This window comes from Staurois parvus, unplaced genomic scaffold (genome assembly GCF_062004578.1).
Source record: "Staurois parvus isolate SC_StPar_1 unplaced genomic scaffold, SC_StPar_1.0 ptg000376l, whole genome shotgun sequence".
In the NCBI taxonomy this organism is placed as follows: Eukaryota; Metazoa; Chordata; class Amphibia; order Anura; family Ranidae; genus Staurois; species Staurois parvus.
Window position 1 is genome coordinate 1,911,609 of NW_028318172.1, and position 19,429 is coordinate 1,931,037.

The 19,429-nt window shown below is 45.1% G+C and overlaps 1 protein-coding gene across 1 annotated transcript in view; it reads left to right on the forward strand.

Annotated features, from left to right (window-relative positions):
• Nucleotides 1-5,335: 5,335 nt before the first annotated feature.
• ABCF3 (ATP binding cassette subfamily F member 3) overlaps nt 5,336-19,429 on the forward strand; it is a 59,714-nt gene continuing 45,620 nt past the window's right edge. Inside the window, exons 1-4 of the mRNA XM_089685472.1 lie at nt 5,336-5,476; nt 8,752-8,899; nt 9,037-9,113; nt 12,059-12,111. Coding sequence (XP_089541598.1) covers nt 5,404-5,476; nt 8,752-8,899; nt 9,037-9,113; nt 12,059-12,111 — 351 coding nt within the window. The 5' untranslated portion in view covers nt 5,336-5,403. The remainder of the gene's footprint in view (nt 5,477-8,751; nt 8,900-9,036; nt 9,114-12,058; nt 12,112-19,429) is intronic.

Consider the following 19,429-nt stretch of genomic DNA (forward strand, 5'->3'; position numbering starts at 1 on the left):
TAATATTGAGAGCAACAGTCTTATCCAAGTTAATACGGAGACCCAAAATCAAGGAGAAGAGCTCAAGAACCCGTTGCAAATTAGGAAGTGTCGTCAGAGGATTAGTAAGGGTCAAGAGGGCATCGTCCGCAAAGAGGTTCAGCTTAAACTCCTGTACCGCGTATGGAACCCCCGATACGTTGCAATCACTCCGGAGCGCTAAAGCCAGCGGCTCAAGCGCCAGGACAAAGAGCGCCGGGGACAGTGGGCAGCCCTGTCTCGTCCCTCGCCCAATAGGATAGGGATCCGAAAAATACCCAGCGTATTTACCGGAGGCCGAAGGAGAAGAATACAAGGCTTAAATCCAAGAAAGAATAGAATCCCCAAAACCCCAACGAAACAGCACAAACCGCAGATATTCCCAGGATAGAGAATCAAAGGCTTTATATATGTCTAAGGACAGTAAGAATCCCGGGATTTTCCGCAGTTTCAGAAAATGTATAAGATGGACCACCTTACGAACGAGTCATCAGTTTTTAACAGTTTTCATGCACGCTGCAATTAGTTTATATACACGTTGCAGATTCCTGCGCAGAAAAAAATTGCACGTGATACTAATGTTGTGGTGTGAACAGGGCACATAAAGAACAATAGATTTAGTTGCGCCCTTGCAGAACATGTGCAGAAAAACTGATGTCTGCACTATGGTGTGAACGAGGCCCAAGGCCTCATATACACAATTTTTTTTTTACTCCCCTGGACACTTTTGCTCCAGAGGAGAGAAACACAGTTAAAAAAACTGGCCAAAGCTGCATTCTGCATGCGAGTTTGCACATTCCAAGCATTCTATTGGCCAGAATATTAATTAATTCTTCCCATTAGAATGCATTAATGCACAAGTGTGCCTAAACACTCCTCTTCTGAACATGCAAGTGATTTTTTTTTTGCCTGTAAATGCCTCTGTGGCGTTTTTTATGACCTGTGTGCATGAGGCCTTAAGCCTCGTGTACACTACAGCTGCCAAATGCCTGTTTTAGCCCTGGTTCACACCAGTGCTGCTTTGAAATCACGACACTTGGTGCAACTTCAAAGCTGACTATTCGGTGCCACTTAATTGTGGTTTGCTGACACTCTGTGCGACTTCATTTAACAAATGTCAATACAAGTTGCCACGAAGTCGACCAAAAAGTGTGCAGGAACCTTGTTCAAAGTTGCTGCGATTTGAAGAGTTCCATTGCCGCTAATGGGGTGCAACTTGTCATGCGACTTTGAACTCTCAAGTTGCATGACAAATCACACTGTTGTGAACCTCAGCTTACAAGACTTTGATTTTTTTTTCTAAATGTCCCTTCATGTTAGGCCTTCTGTACATTGTTCAACTTCTCAACTAAGCTCAACTCAATAAACGCCTATGTGTCCATGTACACATAGGCTTTTACCAGGGTTTAGGAGTGGCAGAGTTTAGGGGCAGTTAAACATTCCTCTTCTGAACGCAGAATAATCGTGTTCAGTAGAGGAATGTTTTGGCCAAAAACTGCTAAACACGGCAAAAACAGGAGTAAACTTGGCTAGCCGTGTATAGCGCTTGGGCATTTATCCATGTCAATGGAAAATACTCTGGCCAATCAAATGAATAAACGTCCAAGCGCTAAACGCGGCAATGCGTTTACACCTGTTTTTGCCGCGCTTTGCGTTTTTCTGCTGCCGCTTCCGCACCGCCCTACAGCAGAAATACTGCTACAGGGAGGCACGGGTGCGCAAAATCATGTATATATACGAGATCTTGCAGTTCTGGGTAGGGGGCGCGTGCACGCCCTACCTGCGCTGCCATTCATGGCCTTGGCTGTCTATTAACAGGTCCCGGCTGGTGATTCCCTGTCAGCACCCGGCGATATCCGAATATTACCGACGGGGGAGAGATCTGTATGTATACAATACAGAATTCTCCCGTCAGCTCCTGCACACTGCAGTGTGCTTACAGTGAAACACACACACAGTCCACATAGTAAAACAGCACACAGTTAACCCTTTGATTGCCTCATATGTTAACCCCTTCCTGCCCAGTGCCATTAGTCTGGTGTCAGTGCTTTTTATTGGCACTGATCACTGTATTGGTGTCACTGGGGATGTCAGTGACACCAAGTCAGTTCCACCCAGTGTCAGAATGCCTGCTGCAGTCCCGCTATAAGTCGCTAATCGCCACCATTACTTTAGGTAACCCCCACATGAGCCTCCATGACTGAAAGAACGGAAATCTAATGAGTAAAAAGGGGAAGCCCAGGGATGGCAATACTGGGAAAAAAATGGGCTAGACATTGCTTGATGCCCTTAAAGCCAGGAAATGATAGGTGCAGTAAAATCAGGGTAAGCAATTCCAGTACAGGAGAGGAGCCTGCATATCTGTACAAGACTGAAGGTAATTCTAGAGCCTATCTTTGGGAAAAGACAATTATGCATATGTTGATTTATCTGTATGCCTATTTTGATTATAAGTGTTTTTGCTTAAACAGCAGAGATGCATTTTAACAGGAGAATAATTTGAATTAATCCATTCATTCCATTCTAATTCCAACCAAGACAAAACTACATGATATGGCAGGAAAAATGATCCACCCATAACTGAACTATCAGATCCTTTACTATTAGAAATGTATTGTGATTTATACTTATGATTTTTTATTAAATTTAAGTTGCAGTTAGAATATTATGTTGAAAAACTATTTTTATGTGTATGAGTATTTAGCATAGCTAAGAATACAGAAGAAAAAACAGCTTGGGCTTTTATATTTGGCAGCATCAGCTTCCATCTAGGTTACATGTAGGCCCTATAGTAATGTGGTAGAACAAGCCCATGGTAGACAGTTGTCAGGGCTGGGCTCCTGCTACCTAACAAGCAGCTCTTTTCTTTCACTGCTCAAAAGCTACCCAGCTGTCGGTTAATTACCAGCTCTTGTTGTCTCCACAGTGACTCACCTGGACACCGATACCTTCCTCATTAGTCCAGCCTATAGTCAGCCCTCTGTGCTATTTTAGCAGTTTAGCGCATTTTCTCCTTGCCCTTGAGTGGTCTATGATCTCCAGTGTGTTCCTGTGTACTGTCTGGCTGACTTCTCTTCCGATTCCTGTTCCTGATTTTTGCTGCTGACTTCTGGTTTCCTGACCCCGGCTTGTCTGATTACCCACTCATTAACCACTTCGGTGCCGCCCTATAGCAAAAATACTGCTACAGGGCGGCACGGGTGTGCAAAATCACGTACATATACGTGATTTTGCAGTTCCGTGTAGGGGGCGTGCGCGCCCTACCTGCGCCACCATTTGCGGCCTTGGCTGTCAATCACCGGATCCAGGCCGGTGATTCCCCGCCGGCCCCCGGCGATCTCCGTGTATCACCGACAGGGGAAAGACCTGTGTATAAACAACACAGATCTCTTCCCTGTCAGCTCCTGCACACTACTTTGTATGGCTCTGCACAGCAGAGCCATACAAAGCAGTGTGCTTACAGTGTAACGCACACACACAGCACACTGTAAACCAGCACACAGCCCCACGTTAACCCCTTCCTGCCCAGTGCAATTAGTAGTTTCAGTGCTTTTTATTACCACTGGTTACTGTATTGGTGTCACTGGGGATGTCAATGACACCAAGTCAGTTCCACCCAGTGTCAGAATGCCCACTGTAAGTTGCTGATCGCCAGCATTACTAGTACAAAAAAAAAAATTCCAGGATATATGCCACCATTTGTAAATGCTATAACTTTCATGTAAACCAATTAATTTACAAGTATTGGGATTTTTTTTTAACAAAGACATGTAGCAGAATACATTCTGGCCTAAATTTATGACAAAATTAGATTTTTAACATTTTTTTTACTGGACATGTTTAACCAGTTCCCAACCGTGCTATAGCCATAGGACAGCTACAATGTGGTTGTCTGGTTCTGGGACGAAGTCCATGGACGTCATTCCAGAACACGCCCCCCTGCTCTGCGCACCCGGTGCCACTGGTGATCGCTGTGTCCTACGGACATAGCTGATCACGTCATATGGTAAATGACCAATCACGGCAGCCCTGATGATCAGTGCCCAGCAGTGCCGCCCACCTGAACCCATCAGTGCTGCCCACCTGCACCCATCAGTGCCACCCACCTATGCCCTCTACAGTGCTACCCACCTGTGCCCTGCAGTGCCACCCACCTGTGCCCTGCAGTGCCACCCATCAGTGCAGCATTATCAGTGCCAGCTCATCAGTGCCACCTATCAGTGCCCATCAGTGCTGCCTATCCATGACACCTCATCTGTGTCCATCAGTGCTGCCTATCAGTGCAGCCTCATCAACGCACATCAGTGAAGGAGAAAAATTACCTGTTTGCAAAATTTTGTAATAGAAACAAAGAAAAACTTTTTTTTTTTCAAATTTTTGCTCTTTTTTTGTTTATAGCACAAAAAATAAAACACCCAACTGCAATTAAATACCACCAAAAGAAAGCTCTATTTGTGTGAAACAAATTATAAAAATTTCATATGGGTGCAATGTTGCATGACCGAGCAATTGTCAAAGTGCGTCAGCGCTGAAAATTGGCCTGGGCACGAAGTGGGTAGAAGTGCCCAGTAGGCAAGAAGGAGGGAAGAAGTGCCCAGTAGGCAAGTGGTTAATAGCAAAGTCAAAAATTGTTTTTTTTCTCAAAATTTGTCTTTGTTTATAGCGCAAAAAATAAAAAAACCGCACAGGCGATCAAATACCACCGATAGAAAGCTCTATTTGTGGGGAAAAAAAAGACGTAAATATAATTTGGGTGCAACGTTGAATGACAATTGTCAAAGTAACGCAGCACTGTATCAGAAAAAATGGCCTGGTCAGGAATGCTCTGGAAGGCAAGTGGTTACGGACTAGGTGAGTTCATGTGTACATGAGGCCTTAGCCTATCGTCCATGCACACATAGGCATTTACAGGAGTTCAGAGGCAGGAACCTTAAGGTGCAGAAATCTGAATGCACATCAGCATGTGGCCAGAAAACAAAAATGGCGCGTCTAAACGCTTGTAAATGCACCTAAAAGATAAGTGCCTTTAGTGCTTGAGCGTTTAATCATGTCAATGGCCAAAATAAATTAACATTCTAGCCAAATAAATGAATAAACGCATCTAAATGTGCCTCAAAAAACTGCTTCAGGTGAGGAGAAAGGTGTTCAGAAAAGCTTAGTGTGCATGAGGCCTCATATTTACCTACACCTCATAAAAGATAATGACCTGTGTTCACACAGTCTACCCACTGCAGCCATCACACCTATCCCACTCCCACCCTCTCCTTTACCTCAGCTTTCTTCGCCTGACTGCAGTTAACATTTACCCGGCGGGCGAACTACATTTCCCGTCGCCCTCTGCGTTCCCGGAGTTCCTTTACTCATGCGCGTTGCCGGCCGGCCAACATGGCGACCTTCGTGGAGATACTGAGGAGCGAGTTCCCGCAGCTGGACGCCGAGCTTTTCCAATACGTGACTGGTGAGAGGAACGACTGAGACTGGAGCTGTGTCTAGACGATATTCCCCGGCCACACCGGCCTCACTGCCCCTCAGACACCTACCCGGCCTGGACATTTCATGGCTGGGACACTGGAGCGCTCACACATGCGCCTTCTGTCTGGGGATAATCTATAGGAACACGTAGCCAGTCATTCTGAGTTGGAACTACAAGTCCCAGCATGCCTTTCTAGCCAAAGGAGACAGGCTGAGCAAACCTGCTGACACTTGTAGTCCCAGAACAGCTGGAACCTAAGTAGACTGAATGGGGACTATAGTCCCATATGAATGTCAGCCCTCCTGTATGATTAGTAATGATAAGTGATGTAAGGGGAACTAGAAGAATTGCAAAATCCCTTTTTTTTTGGTGGGGGGGGGTCCCATATTTATATTGATCTGAATATCAGCAATCAGAAGCTGTTACACTAAAAAGATCTTTATTATATGTAAAATAGCAGAATTAGTGCAGCTTTATTAAAGGAGTTCAGGACCTTCACACAATGGGGGGGGCTCATGCCTACCCCACCCAGGGTCATACATACCACAGATCAGCCTGTCTTTGTGGCGGGTATGGTGGGCTATTTCTAATCAGCCACTAATAGGGAGTCTGTTCAGTAGGGATGAGCTCAGATGTGTTCAGATCCCAGGGGAGTGAGCCCACCAGGAGGCTGTCACTGTCCTGACCAATCATAAGCAGCCGAGGTATTCCCCATCCTGCGGCCACATCTGTACATGCGCCTTGTTTAGGAGCCGCTGCCTCAGTCACCTATGATTGGCCCAGTACAGTGACAGCTTTCAGAATAGGATCTAAATATGCCAGAGCTCATCCCTACAAAGCAATGACAGGCTGATACCAACGACGGGGCACCATTCCTCCCACTGATACCAACGACGGGGCACCATTCCTCCCACTGATACCAACGACGGGGCACCATTCCTCCCACTGATACCAACGACGGGGCACCATGCCTCCCACTGATACCAACGACGGGGCACCATTCCTCCCACTGATACCAACGACGGGGCACCATGCCTCCCACTGATACCAACGACGGGGCACCATGCCTCCCACTGATACCAACGACGGGGCACCATTCCTCCCACTGATACCAACGACGGGGCACCGTGCCTCCCCCTGACACCAACGACGGGGCACCGTGCCTCCCCCTGACACCAACGACGGGGCACCGTGCCTCCCCCTGACACCAACGACGGGGCACCGTGCCTCCCCCTGACACCAACGACGGGGCACCGTGCCTCCCCCTGACACCAACGACGGGGCACCGTGCCTGCGACTGACACCAACGACGGGGCACCGTGCCTGCGACTGACACCAACGACGGGGCACCGTGCCTGCGACTGACACCAACGACGGGGCACCGTGCCTGCGACTGACACCAACGACGGGGCACCGTGCCTGCGACTGACACCAACGACGGGGCACCGTGCCTGCGACTGACACCAACGACGGGGCACCGTGCCTGCGACTGACACCAACGACGGGGCACCGTGCCTGCGACTGACACCAACGACGGGGCACCGTGCCTGCGACTGACACCAACGACGGGGCACCGTGCCTGCGACTGACACCAATGATGGGACTATACTTCCCCCTAAGATCAAATGTGGTGATGTTTACTCCCACTGATGCCAGGAAAATGTCCACTCCCTCTGGCCACAGTCATGCTCCCACCCCCCCCCCCCCCCCCAAATTCTGAAGGACAATTCACTGGTCCCTTGTTTAGAAAGTTTGGAGACCCCTGAATTACACCTACAGATCCTGTCAGCCTGTCTTTCATTTGTACACACTTCCTGTCTCTGGCTGATTGGAAATGCCCAGCTGTACCTGTATCAGGAATAGGCTATATTAGGCTATGTACGGCCCTACACAGCCATGTGCATCAGCTCTAAATTGTGTTCACTTCAGTTCTATTAAAGCTGAATTCCAGGAATTCTATTTTTTGCATACATGCATGGAGTCAACTTGGTTTGATGTACTGTAAGTATGCATATGTGGTATCCAGAGGGCCACTGGGGATTCTGTAAAGCACTGTAGTAGCCCATACTACACACAGTGACAACCGTAATCCCCCGGTTTCTGTGCAAGCAGCTTCTCCTCTGCACACTGACCACAGGGGATCACTCGCTTTGCACCTCTGCCGAATAAAGAACTCCTTGTATTTTTTTTTTCAATGAAAAGGTGATCTCTGATCAGACAAAGTGGAGAGGAAGGATGAGAACTTCATAATGTTTACCCCATCCAATAAGATAATGCCTTGTATTCATTGAGAAAAAAATATAAGAAGTTCTATGAATGGTGGCAGTTTCATGTGAATGACCCCATGTGGTCATCATGCCGAAAGGAAGTCGCACAGAACTTGGGGGACCACGGCTATCACTGTATGTAGCGTGGTTTACAGCATCCCCATTGGCCCTCCGGATATTAAATATGGATACTTATGTTGACCAATTTGGCCCAATGTAGTTATGCCAAAAATCCTGGAGTTCAGCTTTAAGTGTGCAGATGAAATAAGTAGATAGGAATTTGCTCTTCATTGAATGGATAATTTTACCTTTACCAGAAACCTGCCTATGCAGATAAGGGGTGTCTGTGGATCATAACAAACTGTGTGTTTCCGACTAAAGTTGAATAATATCCTTGCTATAGGTGTAGGCCATTTATGTACCTCATGAAGCCTGACTGGAGAACTCCCATGACGTTGCGTAGTCATTACTGCTCACTTCCACCATCACAGGAGTGAGCTCTTTCTCTGAATCAAAGCACCTCACATGCTCTCTCTCCTGATGCAATAGTTTTGAACTCAGCATCTGAGAGCTCACTGCTGTGATGGTGGAGGTGAGCAGTAACAACCAGGCCTCACCTTACAACGTCCTTGGGAGTTTTCCAGTCATGCTTCAGGAGGTATGTAAATTGCCTACACATATAGCAAGGGCATTATGCAACTTTAGTCAGAGCTGCACAGTTTTGTATCTACAGACACTCCTTATCTGTATAGGCAGCTTTTTGGTAAAGGTGAATTATCCTTTTAAGTGAACATTCACACATTTTATTATGTGAAGATTCCTAACTCAATAATATAAATCCACCTCAATGTGTACATGTTGGGTGAAGATGTTTGGTCATACCATATAAACCCGATGCACTGACCGCTGGTGTCTATAAACAGCACATCTGATCTGTAACAATATCTTTCAGGTTTTGTCCTCCTCACACTTGTCACATGTTTTTCTATCCAGATGTCCTGGACAGTGGTAGATCAGACTTTGAATCGGAGAATGATCTGTTTGAAGCAGTGGGGGAGCTACTACAGGATGTATCTGGAGATACAAAAGATGACGACGATATCAAAGACATCTGTCATAGGATGTACAGAACAATGCAGTTGTAAGTAGATCTGAACAACGTAAGGAGACACATGACAGCCATGAACATTCTAATATAGACATCTAACTGTATATAATAGGCAATGCAGTTCACACATGTAAATTAACATTGTAATTATTTTTTTTATTTTCGCTAAGGGAGAATCATAAAGTTCCTTCACAGGACCAGGTGTTACTCGAGGCTCCAATACAGTTGTCCCAGATTGCGGAGTATGGTAAGACTTGTTTATGGCTGTCAGAGCCTATGCTGGTTTCTCTGTATTAAACCTTTTTTGGTCAGTTGATTAACCCCTTAGTGACTGAGAGTAAAACAAATGTTAATGCCTGAACACAATTTTGCAACTTTGACTTACGTTGGTAAAACTATATATCATTGCAACTATTTTGTGTATCCAGGTAGATGGTACCTTGCTTTTTTCAGGACAAATTAGCCTTCATTTGGTGTTAAATAGTAATGGATATCGCCTATTTTTTTTTATTAAATAAAAACTGGCCAGAAATAGAAAACATATTTTTTATTGTGACTGTATATTTCTTGCTATTACAGTAATGTACCACCAAAAAAACAACCCAAAATAAACTCTCCTGCATCGGACGATAGCACGTATGTTGTAGTTTGTACCTGTAGTAGGGCTCAGAAACTACAGTGCTCATTTTTACTTTTTTTTTTTTTTTATCCTACCTAAAACACACTGACCCTAACTGACACTAATTTAAAAATGCTTTTTTTAGGAAAAAATTCTGCCCAAAATATATTGACATTGACCCTTACATTAACCTTGACACTGACCTAGATCAAACCTTGATCTAGCTATGTTTTCCTTTATATTTATCATTTACATCTATCTCCCCTGCAGGCAGACAAAGATGCAATGGGAGTGATTTACTAAAACTGGTGCACACAGAATCTGGTGCAGTTGTGCATAGTAACCAGTCAGCTTCCAGGTTTTATTGTCAAAGTTTAATTGAACAAGCTGAAGTTAGAAGATGATTGGTTACTATGCACAACTGCACTAGATTTGGTGTGCACCAGGTTTAATAAATCTCCCAATCATAGTAGCTTTCTCTCCCTTCAGAAGCAAAAGAAAACACATAGGCAGGCTGCACAATGACTGATCACTGTGATAGCCAGTCGGAGGCTATCGCAGCAGTCGTGACTGGGAGCTGCGAGTCTCTGGTCCTGATCGTGCATACAAGACCCAGGTCCTCTAAGAGAGAGGCCAGTCTGCTGTGCAGCACATTCTCAGCACAAACACAGGTACACATATATGCGACCTCATAGATAAGGACACACTTCCATGAATCTGTATATATGCATACTGTTGGCGAGAAGGAGTTAAAATTAAAGTATATCTGGTTTTAACTAATTAACATTTTCACCTTTTCAGGAAAAATTAATAAGGGAACTAACACCCTACACCCTCCCCACCCCTCCACTTGCCTCTTGCGGTTGATGCATTGTCAGTGCCCAGGCAGCCAGTGTAGAGATCTAGGGATTAAATATCCCTACTTTTCTCCCTTTTCATTCTCGTAGGGCTTCTGCGATGTATCAGAGCACTTCAGATTGGCAAGTGTTCTGAGCCACCCTGAAAGCCCTGCAGAGTCAAAAGGGAAAATAGTAGAGATTTTAAATCCCTGGACTGTTAGGCTGGCCATAGACGGGCCATTTATCGGCCTATAAACAAAAAATCGGTCGTTGCTGCCACCAATGCTTACGAAAAACGGACGTTTTTTGTGGATTTTCCAGACCGATAAAAAGAAACGAGAAGATCTGCGAAAAACAGCCGACGGCATTGCCCCACTAACAGTGTGAATATCGGCCGATTTTTCGTTCGGACGAAAATTCGGCTGATAAAGGACCTGTCTATGGCCTGCATAAGTCCAGCTGCCGGGGCACTGACAGTGCATTGCCCACAGTAGGGAAGTACAGTGAGGAGAGTGGTAGAGTGTTCATGGAAATACTTATTTCCTTAATGAAAATGTTAACTAACACTTTAAGGCAAGTTGGCCATAACAAACGGTTTCCTATACTATATGATATGGCTGCTGTGCTGTGTTCCGGCAGTGGTTTAGGGACTTCCCGTCTGCTGCCATAACAAAATTGAGTCAGGGTGATTGCTTTTAAGCCATTAACAGGAAGTCTTGCATTTTTATGCATGAATACAAGGCTTCCTGTGAATGGCTGAAAAGCACTCAGTCTGACTTGATTTCTTTCTGGCAGTAGACAGGAAGTCTCCGTACCACTGCCAGAACACAGCACTGCTTACTGTGCTATACAGCACTGACAGCCGTCGCATCTATTAGTAAAGGAAATATTTTGTTTGGGCCAGGTTGGTCCAAACTAACTATTTAAGGTGAAAGTGAACCTGCATTTAGACCTTAAAGCTAAATTTTAGCTTGGGTTTAAAATGACTTCCCTTGTCCCCCCCCCCTTATGCATCATCAATAAAAAGTTATAAATGCAAATGTTTCCTCTTTTCCTTGTCACTTTCATGTGCCTTGAGAGAGCCCTCTCAGACTGGGCAGGGTTTAAGGTGTGTATATGTTAATTTGAACCACAGTGGAAGGCAAAATTGTTGGCAGGTGCATAGGACACCTAAAACTGTGCCCACAAATTATGCAGAGATGGAATTAGCACACCCCCAACATGATGTGGCCACAAATGATTGAAGACAGGAAGAACAAATAGATTTAATAGGCAGGCAGATAACAGCATGGATTCAGAGGAGCAAGGCTTCGTAAGACAGGAAGTCATTAGGGTAGGAAATGAAGCAATCTCCAGGTAATGAAAATTGCATAACTTTCCCTGTGGAGATGGCAGAAGGGAGACAATGGACACTAATAATATTTTCACAAAGCACTACTTGTTTGCAGAAAAAAAGGCTAGGTCTGGAGTTCAGCTTCAGATGCTAAAAGGCTATTCGAGGATTGTGGTGACACTAATAAAGATAAAATTGTGTGTGGATGTACTGCTGTCCAATTTATCTATGCAGGCTAATTGGTCTGAATCTTATCAAGTGTCATTGTGGCTAGTAGGATGATTTTTCCTTGTTGCAGATACACAGTCAGCATTATTGTTAATGATACTGAGCTGCAGCACTTAATCATCTGTTCATTTCTAACTGTAATGCGTTCAACGATTTTCTCGTTTTTTTTTTAGATGTTGACCCACAAATTTTGAATGTCTTGCTCATGAAGAAGGGCCAGACCTCGGTAAGATCATGTGCCTTTTTCGTGAACCATGCAGTTGTAGTGTTAGTGTGTATTTGAGAATCAGGTAAAACGGACTTATGTCACCTTCTTATTGAATGACCAAGTGGTTAACTATAGACACTGTAGACTGTATGTCTGCCTGGGGGCCCATTATGGTGGGTCCACTTTATTCTTCAACTGAGTAATGATTTATCTAGGTTACAACAGTATTTAAGTTATAAAAGTCCTATTCTAACCTAATTTAATTGGGGGCAGTCTTATTCTATCCCATCCTGCTGTACTAGGTGGCCCTAGTTTATGCTTTCCCAGTTAATTGCTGACTATGACCGCAGATGCTGCCAGCATATTCTCACTATCCCCTGTAGATTATTTAATTGACTTACCTGCAGCCTTAGCAGCTTCAGAGCCATTGGCCAAAGACACAGTCAGATTTATAGTTGCTACAGTCCTTGACTGATGATTTTGCTCTTCAAATGTCACAGTCTACGGCCATCACTCCCAAATTAAAGGAGACCATTTTGGCACTCATTGATGTGATGTGCACCCCTACGAAACTAAAGTATTAGCCTGTTGTTTCTATCAATGCAGTTTCCAGTCTTGAGTCTTTTAAAACTTCTAAGATCTAAAAGACATTCCCCTTGCGCCCACTTTTCCAGCTCTTTCTATACAGAGTTTAGAAACACCCTCATTATCTGTTTGCACCCACTGGGTGCTTATTGGCCTTGTATACATTTGGGGAGGATTTTCTTTGGAATTTTAGTCCAAAGTAGTGTTTTTTTTTTTTGTTATTTCCACTGTGGATCCAGCTGTGTCCCGCCTTACTGTTCCAGTAGATAATGGTCCTGCTACTGTTGCAGTTAATCCCTTAATTACTGAATGCATAGAGCACATGACTGTAGCCTTCTATTTCAGTTGCGATGGCCTGCTGGAAGTCTTACCTTTATGCATGGGTCTCATGTTGGTACACATGTGTAGGGCACTTTAGTTGTGCTGGACTACGGACCCTTGTGTAAAAAACTGTGTATCTGCATGGCTTTCGAGGGACATCTCTTTGGACCGACTCTTGATAATATCATCAAGGATGGTGCTGGTGGCAAGAGTACTGCTCTTACACTGTGAAAGAAACCTAACGAACAGACTGCTAAATTTTCCCTCTTTCTGACTGTTAAAGGATAAGTTCAGCTTTTGAACATGTTGCAACCATTTTTAGGTTGGAACATGTGAAAGGTTCCAGCATGTGTCTCCCTCTGATCCTCCCTCCTGTGACAGTGGGCTGGGGATCTTGTTGTCACAATACGTTAAGAGCGCGGCCACCTGTGCGGTCTCCTGTGAATGCATAGACTACAAGTACCGTCAGCCATGGTGGCTGACTGCTTGTAATTCTCAATGACTACGAGTGCACTGGTGAGTAGTCTCGTAGTTCATTGATCTTGCTCTCAAATAACTGCCTGTGTGTAGGAGGTATGAGCAGACCGCTATCCTGAGAGTTGACAGGAGCCTGAGATTGCACCCATGATCTGCAAAAAAAAAAAAGGTGCATTTATTAATTCTTCAAAAGATGAAACTTCCCATTTGTTTCTGTATTCCTTTCACCCTCTCAACAAGGCCCCCTATATTTCGGTGTACACTCACAAAGCCTTTCTCTGCATTGCTGTGTGCCCCTGTTTTTCAAAGTGGGGGACATTTATTAACCTTTATGGACTCTTGGACCACTTGAATCTCCAATGCGTGTTGCATCCCAAGGCTACAAACTAGAGTTTTGCTCCCTGCTCCCTCCTCATGTTTTCTCTTCTAGTTTTTCTATGTCACTGCACAGATTTGCAGTTCTACTTCATGCCCTCCTCTAGACCATAGTGTTATTGCCCTAGTACATGTGTGTTCCTACATTTTGCTGTGGAATTCTTGCACTATGAGTTTGTGTCCCTACCCTTCAGACTATCATCTTCAGTCTCGTGGCAGTCTCCACGCAAGGAATTGTCCAACTCGCTGCCTTTGCGTGAGATTCTTGAGCATGGGGATGCCTCCTTCAAGGCATTTCCATTTGCTGAAACCTCTACAATGCAACATTCTGTCATCATGGGACAAGTCAATCAGGTTCCTTGGGCAGATCACCAAAGACAAGTTTGTCCCTGGCTTAGTAGCTGGCTCTGGAACCCTGAAAGTTTTACTTGCTGTTTATTGGAGGATCCTCAAAACAGATCTGTCAAGGTGGATAGGCCTGGGCACCCTGTCAATGCAGGGGGCTTGGTTTTTGTTGAAGTGTCGTCTTCTGCTCAACATCCTGGAGCTTTGGGCAGTTTGGCTGTCTCTGCAGCTTTGAATTATTTTGCTGGAAGGTTTTACATTGGGCAAGCAGGCAGGCTGACTTCCTCAGCTGGCAACACCTGGACCCGAGAGAGTTTTCCAGGACTCTTGTCACAAGTGGGGGATACTGGATGTGGACCTCTTAGTCTCCAAGTTCAACAACAAACTGACAAATCTGCTTTGCAGGATTATGATGGTTAGCATTCCAGTACTTCTTGTTGCTCTCGATTAGCCACAGGATGATGTAGTATGCAAATCTGCTAATATGGTAATACTCCTAGTAGACTCTTGTGTACTATACCAGATCCTCTGGATCTTCTTTTGCAAGGACTGATTTACCATTCTGCTTCAGGGTCACTGGCTTTAATGGCATGATTGTTGAAGCCCAGCTTCTGGAAGATGGGCAGCTCTGAATCTGTGATTTCGTATGATGCTAAAAGCTTAGGAATACTACTTTCTGCAAGGTCCCTCATTCTGTCCACTTCCAGTTCACCAAAAACACATTTCTTTCCATTGTCTGGAAGTGCTTTTTAGGTACTGTACCAAATATGTAGAGGCTGATCTGCTGACTGCCTAAAGATTTAATTCTGCTCAGGACTCTGAGCTTCAGCAAAATGGAAGTCTCCAGCAAGACGAACAGGAGCAATGCTGGAGGCAATTTACTGTACACACTCATTCAAATTGTTATGGGTAAAGTACAGCATAAGGCCTCATTCACACCAGCGTGCAGAGATATCAGTTTTTGTGCACGCTTTCTGCAAGAACACAAGGAGAACAATTGTTCTCTATATGCCCTGTTCACACCACAACACTAATATCACTCGCAGATTTTTTTTCTGCGTGGTAATCTGCAACATGTATAAAACTCATTGAAACGCTCATGGAAACTAATGTAAATTCGGGTCTCTGCATGTGAAATCTGTGTTTTTGGGGGGGGTTCAGTTTTTCTGCTTGTATGTTGTGAATGAGGACTAAGAACTAGTGTTCTGGTGTGAACAGGACGCATAGAGAACAATTGTTTTCTCTGTGCTGTTGTGGAACAAGTGCAGAAAAATCCACCTCTCTGCACACTGGTGTGAACGTGGCCTTAAGCAGTTATTGCAACTTTTTTTTTTTTTTTTTTTTCCCCTCTTAGGATAAAGGTTTTAAATGCCACTATTGATGGACAGTTCAGTCTTTTTAAAGTGGAACTAAACCCTCCCATCCTGTAGACCTGGTTCAAACCTGTGCATTTTTGCATTTAACATGGTTTCCTATGGGATACGTTCACATCTATGCATTTTTAGTCTGTGTATTTTTGGTAAGGGTCAGGTACTTTTTTTTTTTTTTTTTTCCCCACAGTAGATTGCAACACACATAGGTGTGAACCAGGCCTCACAGCTAAGGGAGTTGCTGTCTTGGCCTCTGCATGATCTGCAGTTGACATGGTGCTGCGCATGTGATCAGCTATGACACCAGCCATTTGATGGCTTGAAAGTTCTTGCAGTGAAGGAAATAAGTATTTGATCCCCTGCTGATTTTAAATGTTTGTACACTCACAAAGAAATGATCAGTCTAAAAATCGAATGGTAGGTGTATTGTAACACTGAGAGACAGAATAGCAACAAAAAATTCAAAAGAAATACATGTCTAACAAATGATGCACTGATTTTCATGTTCATGAGGGAAAGAAGTATTTGATCCCCTATCATTCAGCAGGATTTTTGGCTACCAGTTGTCTTTCATACAGGTAACAAGCTGAGATTAGATGCAGTCTCTTAAAGGGAGTGCTGTTAATCTATTTTTTGTATAAAATAGAGATGAGCGAATCGAAGTAGGCGAAGTGGAATTCGTTTCGAATATTGGAAAATTTTCGATTCGCGCCGAATCCGAAAATTATCATACTTCAGATGCGCGAATCAAAATTTTTCCTAAAATGGCGGCGACATGTGCGGCGACGGAGCGGGGATGTCTGGGAAGGCGCGCAGACAAGGCGCGCTGACCCATAATGCATTCATTAATGACATGTGATCGCATTAGCCAATCAGCAGCCAGCCAGCCAGCACTGTGTAATGGTCGAGCTATAAATGGCGGCCATTTTAGAATTCTCCATTTGCCTCCAGTCATTCAAGAGAGGCAGACCTGGCTGTATTGAGGGAGAGAGTTAGGGACACAGAAACGTTACTTAGGGACACAGAAACGTTACTTAGGGACAGAGAAACGTTACTTAGGGACAGAGAAACGTTACTTAGGGACAGAGAAACGTTACTTAGGGACAGAGAAACGTTACTTAGGGACAGAGAAACGTTACTTAGGGACAGAGAAACGTTACTTAGGGACAGAGAAACGTTACTTAGGGACAGAGAAACGTTACTTAGGGACAGAGAAACGTTACTTAGGGACAGAGAAACGTTACTTAGGGACAGAGAAACGTTACTTAGGGACAGAGAAACGTTACTTAGGGACAGAGAAACGTTACTTAGGGACAGAGAAACGTTACTTAGGGACAGAGAAACGTTACTTAGGGACAGAGAAACGTTACTTAGGGACAGAGAAACGTTACTTAGGGACAGAGAAACGTTACTTAGGGACAGAGAAACGTTACTTAGGGACAGAGAAACGTTACTTAGGGACAGAGAAACGTTACTTAGGGACAGAGAAACGTTACTCAGGGACACAGAATTGTTACTGAGGGCCACAGAATCGTTACTTAGGGCCACAGAAACGTTAGGGCCACAGAATTGTTACTCAGGGACAGACCGAATTGTTACTGAGGACCACAGAAACGGTACTTAGGGCCACAGAAACGTTACTCAGGGACACAGAATTGTTACTGAGGGCCACAGAACTGCTACTGAGGGCCACAGAACTGCTACTGAGGGCCACAGAACTGTTACTGAGGGCCACAGAACTGTTACTGAGGGCCACAGAACTGCTACTGAGGGCCACAGAACTGTTACTGAGGGCCACAGAACTGTTACTGAGGGCCACAGAACTGTTACTGAGGGCCACAGAACTGCTACTGAGGGCCACAGAACTGTTACTGAGGGCCACAGAACTGTTACTGAGGGCCACAGAACTGTTACTGAGGGCCACAGAACTGTTACTGAGGGCCACAGAACTGTTACTGAGGGCCACAGAACTGTTACTGAGGGCCACAGAACTGTTACTGAGGGCCACAGAACTGTTACTGAGGGCCACAGAACTGTTACTGAGGGCCACAGAACTGTTACTGAGGGCCACAGAACTGTTACTGAGGGCCACAGAACTGTTACTGAGGGCCACAGAACTGTTACTGAGGGCCACAGAACTGTTACTGAGGGCCACAGAACTGTTACTGAGGGCCACAGAACTGTTACTGAGGGCCACAGAACTGTTACTGAGGGCCACAGAACTGTTACTGAGGGCCACAGAACTGTTACTGAGGGCCACAGAACTGTTACTGAGGGCCACAGAACTGTTACTGAGGGCCACAGAACTGTTACTGAGGGCCACAGAACTGTTACTGAGGGCCACAGAACTGTTACTGAGGGCCACAGAACTGTTACTGAGGGCCACAGAACTGTTACTGAGGGCCACAGAACTGTTACTGAGGGCCACAGAACTGTTACTGAGGGCCACAGAACTGTTACTGAGGGCCACAGAACTGTTACTGAGGGCCACAGAACTGTTACTGAGGGCCACAGAACTGTTACTGAGGGCCACAGAACTGTTACTGAGGGCCACAGAACTGTTACTGAGGGCCACAGAACCGTTACTGAGGGCCACAGAACCGTTACTGAGGGCCACAGAACCGTTACTGAGGGCCACAGAACCGTTACTGAGGGCCACAGAACCGTTACTGAGGGCCACAGAACCGTTACTGAGGGCCACAGAACCGTTACTGAGGGCCACAGAACCGTTACTGAGGGCCACAGAACCGTTACTCAGGGACAGACACAGAATTGTTACTCAGGGACAGACACAGAATTGTTACTGAGGGCCACAGAATTGTTACTGAGGGCCACAGAATTGTTACTGAGGGCCACAGAATTGTTACTGAGGGCCACAGAATTGTTACTGAGGGCCACAGAATTGTTACTGAGGGCCACAGAATTGTTACTGAGGGCCACAGAATTGTTACTGAGGGCCACAGAATTGTTACTGAGGGCCACAGAATTGTTACTGAGGGCCACAGAATTGTTACTGAGGGCCACAGAATTGTTACTGAGGGCCACAGAATTGTTACTGAGGGCCAGAAACAGAATTGTTACTGAGGGCCAGAAACAGAATTGTTACTGAGGGCCAGAAACAGAATTGTTACTCAGGGCCAGAAACAGAATTGTTACTCAGGGCCAGAAACAGAATTGTTACTCAGGGACACAGAATTGTTACTCAGGGACACAGAATTGTTACTCAGGGACACAGAATTGTTACTCAGGGACACAGAATTGTTACTCAGGGACACAGAATTGTTACTCAGGGACACAGAATTGTTACTCAGGGACACAGAATTGTTACTCAGGGACACAGAATTGTTACTCAGGGACACAGAATTGTTACTCAGGGCCACAGAATTGTTACTCAGGGCCACAGAATTGTTACTGAGGGCCACAGAATTGTTACTGAGGGCCACAGAATTGTTACTGAGGGCCACAGAATTGTTACTGAGGGCCACAGAATTGTTACTGAGGGCCACAGAATTGTTACTGAGGGCCACAGAATTGTTACTGAGGGCCACAGAATTGTTACTGAGGGCCACAGAATTGTTACTGAGGGCCACAGAATTGTTACTGAGGGCCACAGAATTGTTACTGAGGGCCACAGAATTGTTACTGAGGGCCACAGAATTGTTACTGAGGGCCACAGAATTGTTACTGAGGGCCACAGAATTGTTACTGAGGGCCACAGAATTGTTACTGAGGGCCACAGAATTGTTACTGAGGGCCACAGAATTGTTACTGAGGGCCACAGAATTGTTACTGAGGGCCACAGAATTGTTACTGAGGGCCACAGAATTGTTACTGAGGGCCACAGAATTGTTACTGAGGGCCAC